Genomic DNA, 13,547 nt, shown 5'->3' with positions numbered 1-13,547 from the left:
TCTGCACAAAGTTGGGCTTGCTTTTCTGCACTTTGGTAAGCCAAATGAAACCACATTACTTAAGAAAAACACAGCTGCAATGTATGGGACAAGATAGCCAACCTAGACACTTAGAGTCTTTGCAGTGAAGTTGAGGTGAAGCATACAGTGACTTACAGTGGACTGTGATGGTGGTGGAAGCGATCATGCTCTTCTTGTCCACCAGGGAGCATTTGTAGTCTCCGGTTGCATTGCGCCGCACATCCGTCAGTGTGTAGTTATTTGAGCTTCTTATTCCTTCGGGCTGTCCCTTTTGATAGGGGTAAAATGACAAGCTTATTATGCTTGGTAGCTACAATAAGAACAGTTGTATTTCTTGATGAAAATAACATTTTTTCAAATAGGAGCAAAGGGAAATGTATTTCTTGATAGGACAAATGAGAGTACAGTTTGTATTATCTGATTCCTGAAAAAAATAACTGATATTGAGAGGCTAATTTCCATTGTGTTGATATCTATTTTATTGTTAGCATGGATTATGTTTTATTTTTTAAAAGTTTCCAATATTTTATTTTTATGTTTCTGCCTTGCCTAATTTGACAGGAAGACTCAAGGCAACTTAAAAGAAAACACACCATATATCCAAATAAAAAGGAAAAAAGAAAGTTAGGAAGGAAGGAAAGTAGGAAGAAAAAAAGGGAGAAAGTAAGAGAGAAAAAAACAGTAACAAACAAAAATATAAAAATATAAATGAACCAGAAATATATGTTAACAAAAAAAGATAAGTACCAGATATTGTTGCTAAAACTAAAACAAATATTTGACTCTTTAATCTCTGATAGCTAAGGTAGAAACATAACTACTTTCAAAACTTCGTTTGCACGTGAGACAAAAACAGTATGCCAATTTGTTAGAAGAACCAAAGTCGTCTGTCAACACTGAAGTCTATGAGAAATTACTTATACTAGTCTTCTGAGCAATGCAATGGATGATAATCTTGAACACAACAAAGGAATGTAGTAGATGACATTTGTAAACACATCCCTGCAGTAAATGCATATAAGCTGTGCGTGCTCCTCTCAATGAAAGGTTAAATCAAAGAGAAAGTCGGAAAGAGCTGCTGGAGAGCAGACAAGTGGCCTCAGATGAGCTGTCTCCTGGTGGGGCTCCTTATTATTACAATATCTAGAACACAGCCTAGAGGAATGTTCCATATTATCCTCTACACATATCATTTCCTTCAGCTGTGATACTGATAGACTGTACAATGGCAAGATATAGGCCCCAGATTTAGTCTGAGAAGCTAAATATAATCTGCAAGGGAACTGTTCCTACTTCAGAGGTTCACAGGTGTGTTCAGGAATGTGCTACAGGAAGATTCTGAATCTGCATCAGAGCATTTGCGGCCACGATTCTCCATTTACAGTTATCCGTTTCTAAAGAGCAGATCCTTATAACTTACTTGGATAAAGAAATGTTAAGGTTTTGTAATCAATGGTTTTTAATTATGTAATTTAAAAAGTTTGTGGTCAGACTTTTACCTTTTTTCCTTGAAATCTCTTAACATTAAGAAAAAAGTCAGGACCACTGGCAGATGCTGGAAAAGCTTCCAAAGGACATTCCACAGGTGTCCCTTGTCCCCAAGAAAAACATCCCTTCTCACTTAACCTGCCCAAGTACATTCAATCCTTCACAGCAGCCAGTTGCCAAACGACAGGACAAAATGAAAGTGTTTAGCTCAAGCAATAATCCCTAAACACTTACTGGTAAGTAAAACAAAAACTCCTTAGGAGGAGGGTTTCCATTTCCCAAACATTTCAGAGTAATGTTGTCTCCTTCTTTGATGGCACTTTTTGGTGGCAGCACTTGTATTGTCACCTGCTCTGTAGGGTCTGAAGAGTCACAGATACAAGTTAACCATTTTTGTCAAGTACCAAATTACTCTGCACACACAATGTAAATAACTATACACAATTTTCTCAAGAAGCTGGTAATAGTAATTACTTAAATGTATCTTTTTATAGAAGGATTGAAGTTAATAGCTACTTGCTACACCAAGCACTAATCTTGGTTAGAGCAAACTACAAAGAAACTCTGTTACATAAAAAGCAATTTCTTCCTAGCAAAATGTCTGTAACTGAGGTAGGAATGACCATAATTATTTTATGGGTAAAAGACCAGTAGGAACAAACTCACTATATGATTTCATTATAAGGACATTCAACTATATTATATGAATCTTACAGTTTGGAAAGACTGGATAGCTAGCAAAGTAGCTAAAGCTATTAGGCACTGCTGCACTCACATTACATAATAATACCTTACATTAAATAAAAAGCTACATGAGCTCAATAACACCAGCGAGATTTTGGGCAAGCAGAAGAGTAGATCTGCTTTTAAAAAGATGGATCCTGTGAACTGAGGGAGATGCTTGGCACAATCGACGGGACCGTAAGTCTACTGTAATTCTGTTCTGTTCAGCGAAGCTGAGATGCAACTTTCATTTCATTTCAGTCAATTTTATGGAGAAAATAGGGCCAAAGGGTAATTTTCAGGGAGGCTACTGCTCAACAATAGAATGTTCAATAAACTCAAGGCTGAGTACTGTGGACCGTACCTAGCAAATATGAAATAAAAGGAGGTGGTGTTGGCAGTTCTAAATCTCCTTTTTTTTAACCTTTTCTACTTGTTTTATAGCTGGATAACACAAAAAACAATGAATTTGAAAATCATACAATGCAAAGGTTTATTTTAGAGGACCTTTTCACAAGGTTTAATACCCCTGAGGAATTTGTCTATATTTCTAAACAGGTAGCACTAAAAATTATCAGTGAAGACTTATTTTGCCATTAGGTAACAATGAGACAAATAAGTGATAGATTTGGAGGCTTTTTTTCTATCTCTTGCAGCTATTAAAGTGTAGAAAAAACTTAGAAGTGTTGTTATCAATGCTTCTTTGCCCTTTCTTCATGCTTGGGCATCTCTAAATATTTGCCCAGAATGGTCTGAGGCTGAACAGTGATGGGTTTAATACACTTGCTAGTTTTCCTCAATTTGCCTGAGGTAGACACCTGACAAGCAGTTCCTGGTAAAGCTGGAAAGTAAATTAAGTTTGATTTTGGTCTCCTACTGACCTTCCACTCCTCAGCCTCCCTCGGACTTTTAGATGGCCCTTCCCTGACTAGTTCTGGCTGGCTGCTCCTCACCGTGGCACAGCCCCAATCAAGGCTGACACCACCCCAATTTCCTTCTGATACAAGCTAGGGATCACAGTCTGCCTGACTTCCTGCTCCACTTCAAAATCTCCCTCTCTGTGTCCCCTTATGATGAGCTCTGCTCTGTATTAGAGGGTTGAAGAACAAAGCTGAGATCAGAAGGTTAATGTAACACATTTTATTTTTCACAGTAATTTTCTGGATGTCCACTAACTTCTCTCCAACAGAACTAATGATCTCTTGCACTCCCTTTGCCCCTGACTTTGAATTTTTCTCTGTCATTCTGCCAATTACTCTGGCTTTCTCCTTTCTCTCCCCCTATTCTCTTAATCACCCAGTCTTAATGACTAATAATTAATATATTTGGCATGTGATTCCCCCCTTCTCCTTCCACCAATACTTCCCTTGTCCAGGCTCAAGTTACCTTCATGGAAACGCTGCTGACAAGTCTCACGTGGTCTCTCACCTTGAACCTTTCTTTTTTCTACTCCTTCATACACAGGGGTGGGCCAAAGTAGGCTTACAGTTGTGAGTACATGAGACAGTCTATTTTGTATTATTATTGACTAATTATTGTATTTTCCATACAAACCATTGTAAACCAACTTTTGCCCACCCCTGCATACTTCCTCTAAATCAGTCTAAGCAGTACTCTGTCACAATGCCATTCAAAACCCTCATGCATTCCCAATATGTCAGAGTGCGATAGATATTTCTTAACCTAGTATCCCTGTTTCATCTCACAGATCTACATACCGCTACATAATAAACAAAAGAGTCTACTCAATTTTTGTTCCTCCCTTCTCTGCCTTTATCTTTCTGTCCAGTCACTTATTCATTTGTCAGCTAATATTTATTTTCTGCAGGTACTAAGTGCGAGTTATAAAGGTGAAAGAAGCATAGTCCCTGCCTTCAATGAACTATCAAATTTTGATGATACCACACTTAACATTTAAGACTATATTAATGTAGAACTGCATATGATGCAAGCATGGTGACCACTGGTGGCTCACAGGTGCATGAGACTGGGAAGCTTCTAGCAGAAATTGACTCTGGATCTGGGTTTTGAAGACTAAGTAAGTGTTTGCTAGATGATAAAGTTGAGGTAGTAACAGCATATGGCTAGGCATGTAAGTGGTGTTTTACAGGAACGATCTGGAAAACGGGACAGATTATGCTATGGTATGTGCAGTGAGGGAATGAAGGTTGAGACAGAGTGCAGGACTGTGTCTACAGGGGACTCAAGAAATAGTGGCCAGGAGTAGAGAGCGGTCTCAGAAATCTGAGGTGTCATCACAGAATTTTAATCGCAGCTATGACACAGCTGCATTGTGTTTTAGGAAGATACTTCTGACAGCAGCTTGGAGGACAGCTTGGAGTGAATAAAAAAAAGGGAATACTAGTTAGAAAACAGTCACAAAAATGCAGGACAGCAATGAAGAATGGTGGCAAAATCTTAGGTAGTGTCAGAAGGCAGAAATGAGATAAACAAAAAGATTAAAGAATGGGATTCTCTAAGAATTCTTCACTGACTGAACAGATGAAGAAGGAGTGACTAATTTGTCTTTCTCCAGATGAATTTATCAAACTTCTTTTCCTCAAATGTGCCCTGTGTCCTGTCCATTCAGCTACCTCTTTCTCTCCTCTGGAGTCACCCTGGGGCAGGGGTTCTCTGTGTGGTCCTCAGATCAGCAATGACAGAATCACCAGGGAATACTGATTTTGCTGTAAGTGCAAAGTGCCGGGCTCCTCCCAGCAGCTAGTGGATGAGAAACTCAGGCAGGGGCAGCAATCTGTGCTCTGGCAAGTTCTTCAAGCAATGTTGATACTAGAGTTTGACACTGGCTGTCTCTGAGCACCTGAGCTTTTAGGGCTGCTCACCAAGTTCCAGTGGCACTTAGACCGCTTGCAATCTTGCACTGACAATTTCCTTCTGATACAAGTGTCTCATTTCTCTACTGAAGTAGCAAATTATCAAAACTATGTCTCAAACACTTCTATGTCCTCACTGTGAAGCCCACCCAGTACTGCATACACTGTGCCTTCTCAAAAGCCACACCAAAAGCTCCCCATATGGCCAGTCACAGGAAAACCATTTCCTTCAATAAGACCAAGGACTTTTCTCCCTGCCTAACTTTTTTGCCTGATACTCACAAACCTTCTGTTCTTTCTGAAGCCCATTTCCCAGTCTTTATTACTCATCTTCATGTTCTTTCCTATCTGCACTCCTGCACTTATACCAAGACAATTTATTTCCAATTGAGTATTTTTGAACAGACAAAATTCTTCCTTCACTTACAGAAATAATAGATGGATTTTCAATAAGTTGTACATGATGCAATCCTCTCAATTCTAGTTTTTAAATCAGGTTGAAATGAATTGCAAAGTTAAAGACAAAAACGACCTTTTATTATTAAGGCAAGTAGAATTTCAGTTTTGTTCTTACATAAGGTTCCACACTTTCTAGAACCAAAATAGAAATGTAGGTGGATAAAACTCTCTGAAAGCTCAAGTGGAATTCATGTCCTTCCTCCAGAACAGATATAGAAGTTCAAGGTTATTCTACAACATATGGCAGTATTACAAATTTTGATGCATTTAAAAAATAATAAAATTCTTTCTTTCCTTTTCCAAAACAGGTATCACTACCATATCCTAATGTAGTAATTAATAATGATCACTTTGTAATACTGACAATAGTACTTAATAATGAGCATTCAATGTATTATATAGTGTGCTATTTTAGATTTGTGATTTCACTTACTCTCCATAATGACACTATGAGTTAAGTATTAATATTATATTTTTCCCATTTTGAGACAAGAAAAGTGAGACCTAGAGTATTGAAACTACTCTTTTAGAAACACACAGTAATGGGCACTGCTGGGACAGGGTCCCCAGCGTGTCTGCCCTTAATCATTAGGTCACCTCGGCACCAGCTCACAGGGAAGGGCACGACATTGGAGAAAAGGGTTCTAACCCAGTTCCTACAGCTAATTTATGGCAGGTTTCAGGGCCTCGCTTTACCACTCCGTGAAATAACTGAGTTAGACCAGATGGTCAAGAAGTTTCCTTTGTAGTCTACTACTCTGTTTCAAATCTATGAAATAAAGTTAACCAAGACATCTTGGATTACAACATCCTATTTAACTTATGCAACTGATTTCATAAATAAAATAAATCTCTTATTGAAATGGAAATCACTCATCTAGAAGACCCATCAGTCATAGCCTCTATTCATCTGTCATTCACTCAGAAAATCAGGTGGCATTTTGAACTCCTATAAAGTTCATGGCTGAGGACCAACAGCAGGGATAAGACTAAGTTAAAGATCTTGTCTTTAAGGAGCTTAACACCTGGCAGAATACAGAAAAATGCTAATAAATAATAAAGAGTGAAAAATATCACAAGGCATGTAAGCCTTCATTCCACCGGTCTTTTAATGAAGAAGAGATTATTAAATTGCTGTGGAGTAGGGGTGAGGATTGGAAGTTAAATCCAAAAATCATTAGTATTGGGACTTAAAAGACTAATAATCATTTGAATATTTTTTCCTAATGCATTAAAATTGCATAATTATATGTTGAGTTACTTACAGTGGATATCAAAGACTGCTTGTTCAGAATAAAGTGTTTTCTGGCCTGATGGTCCGTAATATGTCACAGAGCAGGTGAATGGCATTTGTATGTCAGCCTTGGTTGTCTTGTACTCCAGCGATGAAGTCATGGTATACAGCTGAGTTACTGGGTCCACTTCCTTTTTAAAAATTATGACCACCGCTGAAGAAAATATAGAACACTAATGACAGGATCTTTCATCAGAAAATCACAATTCCACAATTCTTAATGAAATGGCACAATGCCTTTTTGTCCTTCCCCATGTACTTAACAGGAGGGGAAAGTGACACGCAGTGAGGCAGGATGTCTTTTCAAAACCATGAATTACAGACAAGGACAGAATAGAATCCTGGAATCTAATTTCCCATTCACTTTAATTAACTCCTAAAACATGTCACATACAGAAGTAATTTTCTTTGCTCTTGATTCTTCTGCACAAGGGCTAAAATGTTTTTTTTCTTAAAATCACTTAATGATTTAATGGATATGTAAAGTAACAAAGCAGGGAGTCATAGATCAAAAGAGAGCAACACATTTAGATGCAGGAGAGTTTAAGAAATTCCTAGATAAGAGAAAGTCAAAATAGGTCATCACAGTTCTATATTATTTCAGATAACTCAAATATCAGAAGAAAGATTCTTGTACTAAACTGCCTTTTTAATATGAGAATGTATTAGTACAAACTAATAAAATATACTACATAAAAAGAAAAAAAATAGGTCATCACAGTGCATCGCCTACTTCAGACCCACCTTCTTCCAGGGGCTGCAGCCCTTGTCCGCTCCGGTACCAGGTGATGTTGCCCTCAGGGTAACTGTCTTTTGAAATGCAGTCACCCAACTGCAAAACAAAGAGGAAATGTTAAGACCTCAGTTTCCTTGGTGACTGTCAGTGCTGAAGCTCAAAATCCTCAGGGCATTTTAGTGTTATCCCAAAGGTTTCCTGCCCATTCATTTCCTAAGCACTGACTAAGGACTGAGTAAATGCTCTCTTTTATAAGAACAATGTTTTACACTTTAAATTATGGTCTTGCTCATTTAAAAATACACCACAGGTACTGCACCTGTTAATAAAACCATTCATGTAAAAACATTATCAAATTCATTTTGACATTAGTCATTTTTAACTTGAACAGAATGACACAATCCCATGAACACTGGCTATGGCCGCGGTTCCCAGACCTGCATGTGCAGGAATCATTCACTGCGTCTCGGTGTGGTGTGGCTGCCTCCCCAGCTTCACACCACAGGCCTTCTAGACGCGACGTGGTCCCGACACCCACCATGATCTACAGTGCCCACCACTTTCCTTGAAACGTGTCTTAACTTTAATACTTAGTGTTTATAAACTAACATTATGTGGGAAAGTTTAATCTGCTGCAAAAAATTCCAGACTTGTTTTCTCCCTCTACAATGAAAAACTGAAGTATCTTACCCAGTGAAAATGGGATTATTGGGCAATGGATGTGCCAAAATATGGAACTCCAGATCTGTCCCTCCTTCATGACAACCTTCTTTCCAACTCCTGCTGGTGTGGTCTTTCAAATCTGATCTTCTCACACCTTTACTTCAACTTTTCAGCCATTTGTCAGTAGCATAAAGTCCACATCCCCTACCTGACACATAAGGTCTATCATAATGCAGCTTCTCCTTACCTCTCCAGATTTACCTCTTCCTTCACTTTCTCGCCCACTGCCTTAGCACCCAAAGTTCCAGCCAGCAATGCAAATTAGTCAATGTTTCTCCCAAATGTCATTGTCTTTCACATCATAGTACTTCAAATTGCTGGTAAAATTGACTCATCTTTCATGACTCCATTAAATAGTCAGTTCACTCAAACAAGAAAGACATTTCTCTTTTCACTCTCACTTCCCTCTGCTCCCTTCAGAAATGGCATTGCCTTCCCCCGCACCCCACAGTCCCTCACGCAGACTTTCTGATTGGCACCTGCAACACTGTCAGCTACACCAAGGATGAAGTTTATCTTATTTGGTGTCTGGTGTCTGAGGTCGGGTGAAGACATTTAATACTAGGCTAAGTAAAGGCAATCAATCAAAAACAAATGCTTACCTTTTTTAGCTGCTCTGTTTCAAGAAATGGTGCTTTGCTAACAATTTCAGGTTTAGAAGGTTGCTCTAAAGTTAAGTAGAGAAAGGTTTTAAGTGCATATGAAAGTATAGTAGGGTGTTGTGATTTTGCTTATAAAAATAATTCATTTACTCAAAGTAGAAAATCAAGCAATAGCATATAGAATAGACTTTCTGTATAATATGTTAAGGAAGAAGTCTAGTCTATACTCTTTGAATATTTGCTACATTATGTTAAATATTTTAAATGCTTATAACCCCTTAGAAAAAAGGGATCAATAATGTTTTCTGGACATCTTATAAACAACGAATATGAATTCAATAGTGAAACAGGTTAGCTTGCTAGATAGGATGCATTATCTCCGATTGATTACTATGTCCACTACCGATGCCTCTACTCCTCAGGTGCAGATTTAAATCCACATGAACAGAATCACTGGAGCACTTGTTTCAAAGGCAGATTTCTGAGCCCTACCTGGCCAAATGAACCGAAATCTCTGGGGGAGAAATTCTATAAATCTACATTTTAAACAAGTTCCATAGCAAATTTTGGGCACAATAAAGAGTCATCATTTGGACACCGTTTAAGAGTCATTGCTCCAAAGTCATGAGAAAATGCGAAGTCAGTTAAGGGACATGAGGCCCAGGTTTCCACTGTATCCTAAACCTTATCTTTTAAGTGAAGTCACATTACAAAACTATAAATGTAGTGAAGTCTTTCAAGTTTGGAACCTGAAAGAATGAATAGAAACATTTTAAATATAGGAAATTCTGTAAGCATAAATTCTAATAGAGGCTTCAAGAAGAACCCATTAAAAATTTCAGCAACAAGGTATTATTTAAGCTTACTTTAGTTTATTTTACTCTGAGCTCCAACAATTAGTCTACAGAAGATGGATATTGCCTTATTGGCACTGACATCTGTGAGTCACATGGAGCAGAATTATTCTTTTCTTATATAAACAGAGAAATAAAATAACCAGCTATTCTTTCTTCTAGAGTCTTATTGTTTACCATTTCTAATACTTATAGTTTTGATTACCAAACTAAACTAAATTGGCATAATTATTACTTGATTTGGAATTCAGTTATCAGACATGTTACCTACCCAGATCATTATAGAAAATGAAGATGAAGACAAAAAGTCTTTAGTGTAGCAAAATAAATATCACCAAGACTATATGCAAAATATCTAAACTTCTTCAAGTTAATATTGGGTTGATTTTCCTTTCACAATTATGTTTTGATTTATTATTATTATTAATAATAATAAATCTGGGCCCTGGCTGGTGTGGCTCAGTGGATTGAGTGATGGACTGTGAACCAAAGGGTCTCCAGTTCGATTCCCAGTTAGGGCACATGTCTGGGTTGCAGGCCAGGTCCCCAGTACAGGGCACCCAAGAGGCAACTGCACACTGATGCTTCTCTCCTCTCTTAAAAAAAAATAAATCTGCCCATATGTGGAACTCATGTGGTTTAATTATAAGAGGGTCTATTTTAACCACTGATTCTAGAAATATAATTCTCCTAATGTACTTTTCACAACAGTGATTATCAATTTCCTAAGTACATAGATTGGAAACAAAACATTAAAACAGTAGAAAAATATAAAAAAGAAATACAGAAGACTAGAAAGGCAACTTCTAATGACAGAAAACTACATTAACACAAACAAGAAGTCACATCTGACAGCCTGATTGCTAAAAATGTGGCTGAAAAGTGAAAAAAACTGACAAAAACTCTAGTATAAGCAGTAACTTCTGGGAAACATACGGTGGCAGATTAAGCCTCCCCATACATCAGTAAGCCTTAATGGGATCACTATTTTAACTTAATGTCATTAATATTCATAATTACAACTCTGAGCTATTGTTAATACATAAATTCTGTTCAGAATTTATATTTTAATGCAAATGTAATACATTCAAAAGAGGGCTGCAACCAAACTACTCCAATATAATGAAAATTCCTGGGGCTTAAGTATGTCAGACAAAATCCGTTGAGAACTGAAATCAGTGATTCAGTAACACAGCTCTGAGAGCTAAAGGGAGGTGAGATATTAAATTTATTTATATGGCCAATCAGAGTCAAAATTAACAGTAGTATCAAAGTCTGGAATACATGGAGGGATTTTAAAAATCCTCTGAAAAAATGAAGGCTCTTAATACAATATGTGGGCAGGCCGTTTGGCTAAGCTGTACTACATTTTGTTTCACCAAAATCACGTATCTAACCAGTTAGGCACATACTTCCTCTTATGTGGAATGCATCTCTTTCTCTCCAGTGCCTCATAAACCCTGTGTGTTCTTATCAATGTACATAAGACCATAAACACTGGGCCTTGTATAAAGGACTAACTTCCATTAATATTTAAAAAAATTTATTCTTATTTCAATAAAATGAAACTATAGCAAACCCAGGGAAACTTGATGAAAGAATGCTTAAAGCTTAGTCCTCTTCACACTGTTACTTGTCTTTGTATTTGGAAGGGAGAGTCACAGTGGGTATTGTGAAAGTAATGGTAATGCCTACTGCATTTATCTGAGTTATTTTCTCTTTAAAGTTTTGTTTAAAACCCTCTATGTTAACTATATATTCTGTGTGAATTTGCTCTTGTATTAGCTTGTAACAATCAATGAGTATTAGTTGGAGGACCATAAAAGGGGACACCTGTACTATTTTAACAAAATTGCATATTGATTCCAAAGTATTTTAAAAACTTTACATGAATTATGTCTTAATATCATTCAAGGGTTCATAACCAAGTACAGAATTTAAAGATAAAGTCATGCCCCAACTTTATTTGCATTATTAAAATAATGTTGTCAAGGGTCTCACAGCCAAGTGAGGATGCAGCAATGAATGCAAAGCTGCTCTGTATCACCCAGATAGAGCGTGCACAGCATGTACAGCGTTATTATCAAAAACCACGCACAGGACAGCTCCATCTGATGTGGGAGGAGAGCGAGGCAAGGCAGGCGCACTGCTGCACTGACTCGGGAGTGCTTCCCTCAGATTTCGTCAGCACCCACCCCTCATAAATCCTGACGTAGTTTAAGTAAACCATTGTAAGCATGGAATTAGTTTATTTTCCTTATGAGACGGGAAGGGTAATTTTTTAATATTTAAAGAATCAAAATGAAATACACAATGTAGGTCGCATTTGTTAAATAGGTCATTCTCTCCTTTCTTCATTAAAAAATATTTGCAGGTTGACTAACTTTCCCTGGAAGTGGGGAGGAGGGATGCTCAATGTGAAAGAACACTGAGACCAGAATCCACAAGCAAGCTCTAAAACAACTGTGTGAAGCAAACCAGCCCTGCCCATCAGTGAGCAAAGAGCTAGTTGGTCCAGAGGCACACCATAGTCTCTATCATGAGGACAGTCTCTCAACTCCACAGACACCAGAGTATAAGAGGCTGGACAGATTAGCCTGTATTGGTAGTTTGCGAATGCGTTTTTAGAGGTGTAGCTTTTCTGCCTGCCCCCGTTTTACTCTGAAGAAATTATCATGAAAAAACTTTGAAATATCGAGTAGGTGGAATTCTAGCTAATCTAACAGAGGCAGCTCCTCACCTTCTCAGCTTTCTTCATTAGTTTCTCAAGAGGACTCTAGGAATGCAATGGGAAAACTGCCATCTAATTCAAAGGGTTTATTTTACTGATGAGGAGGGACTCATAGCCCCAGACTAGTGAAGTGACCTGCCCAAGGTCAGCAATTATCAACATATTAACAAAACTAGGTCTCCTGATAAGCAGCTCAGTGATTTTTCCATTACACCACTGAAAGCCACCTGGCAACCTGGGTACCCATTTGTCCTCTAACGCCTTTGCACAATGACTGGAATAAACCTTTGGGAACTTTTAGAGGTCTATTCTTTTTAAATGGTATTATTAGCTTCAAATTTGCATTAAATGCAAAGAGTTTCATTTTGATGCTACTCAGCTGCCAAAAAAACCCAAAAAACTGTATTAGTGATTTATTTTGATCTAGGCTGCTTTTTTGAAATGACTTGTTTCTGAGATACAAGTTAAAACTAAACAAACAACCCCACATCAGAGGTAACAAAGTCATCAGTCAAGGATCCTGGGTTGAATAAATGCAATCTGACTTTGCCCGTGAGGACGACACTTTGCAGCAAGCTGATCTTGGATTAGCTCACGTTAACCATACTCATTTCTGTGGTACACAGTGCATGTTGCTAGGTGATTGGACAGAAGGAAACAGAGGACTGATTGATGAGCCTAGTAACTCCTAAGTGACTGCAATATATACATGCACAAAATGAAAGCCTCCCCATCACAGCTGCTATTTGCTTCATGAAAAGTGGCCCAAAGTAAATTCATTATTTTTAAGAAAGCAAAGCCCCTATATGCTTTTGCAAACATTTTCTTTGAGCTGTGCTGTTCATTTTATTAGACTTGGAGTGTCCCACGGTTTCTAGCATAAAACTCCATTTTCAAAAGTGTGTAATTTGTCTGTTTAAATTCTCCCTGGCCCAGAGCCTGGAATGCAAATTCTGTTCCTGAGAATCACTTTGTTTTCAACAGCATTCAAAATCGAGGGGGAGGGCACTGACGGTATGGGGGTGAGTTTGTGTCCCAATCAGAGAAGTCCTCTGTGCTCCACAGCAGCTTGCAGCCTTTAT

General features: G+C 38.0%; 1 protein-coding gene across 2 annotated transcripts in view; it reads right to left on the bottom strand.

Moving 5' to 3' along the window:
• Positions 1–13,547, bottom strand: part of ALCAM (activated leukocyte cell adhesion molecule) — a 197,581-nt gene that overhangs the window by 36,319 nt on the left and 147,715 nt on the right. For both annotated transcript variants that reach the window (XM_045851172.1, XM_045851171.1), the window contains exons 4-8: positions 8,881–8,945; positions 7,564–7,651; positions 6,791–6,973; positions 1,744–1,871; positions 157–289 (exon numbers count right to left, since the gene is read on the bottom strand). In XM_045851172.1, coding sequence (XP_045707128.1) covers positions 157–289; positions 1,744–1,871; positions 6,791–6,973; positions 7,564–7,651; positions 8,881–8,945 — 597 coding nt within the window. The remainder of the gene's footprint in view (positions 1–156; positions 290–1,743; positions 1,872–6,790; positions 6,974–7,563; positions 7,652–8,880; positions 8,946–13,547) is intronic.

This window comes from Phyllostomus hastatus, unplaced genomic scaffold, assembly GCF_019186645.2.
Source record: "Phyllostomus hastatus isolate PE091 unplaced genomic scaffold, TTU_PhHast_1.1 phas_contig_86, whole genome shotgun sequence".
In the NCBI taxonomy this organism is placed as follows: domain Eukaryota; kingdom Metazoa; phylum Chordata; class Mammalia; order Chiroptera; family Phyllostomidae; genus Phyllostomus; species Phyllostomus hastatus.
The sequence above is the reverse complement of the archived record's forward strand: the minus strand, read 5'-3'. Positions and strand labels throughout refer to the sequence as shown.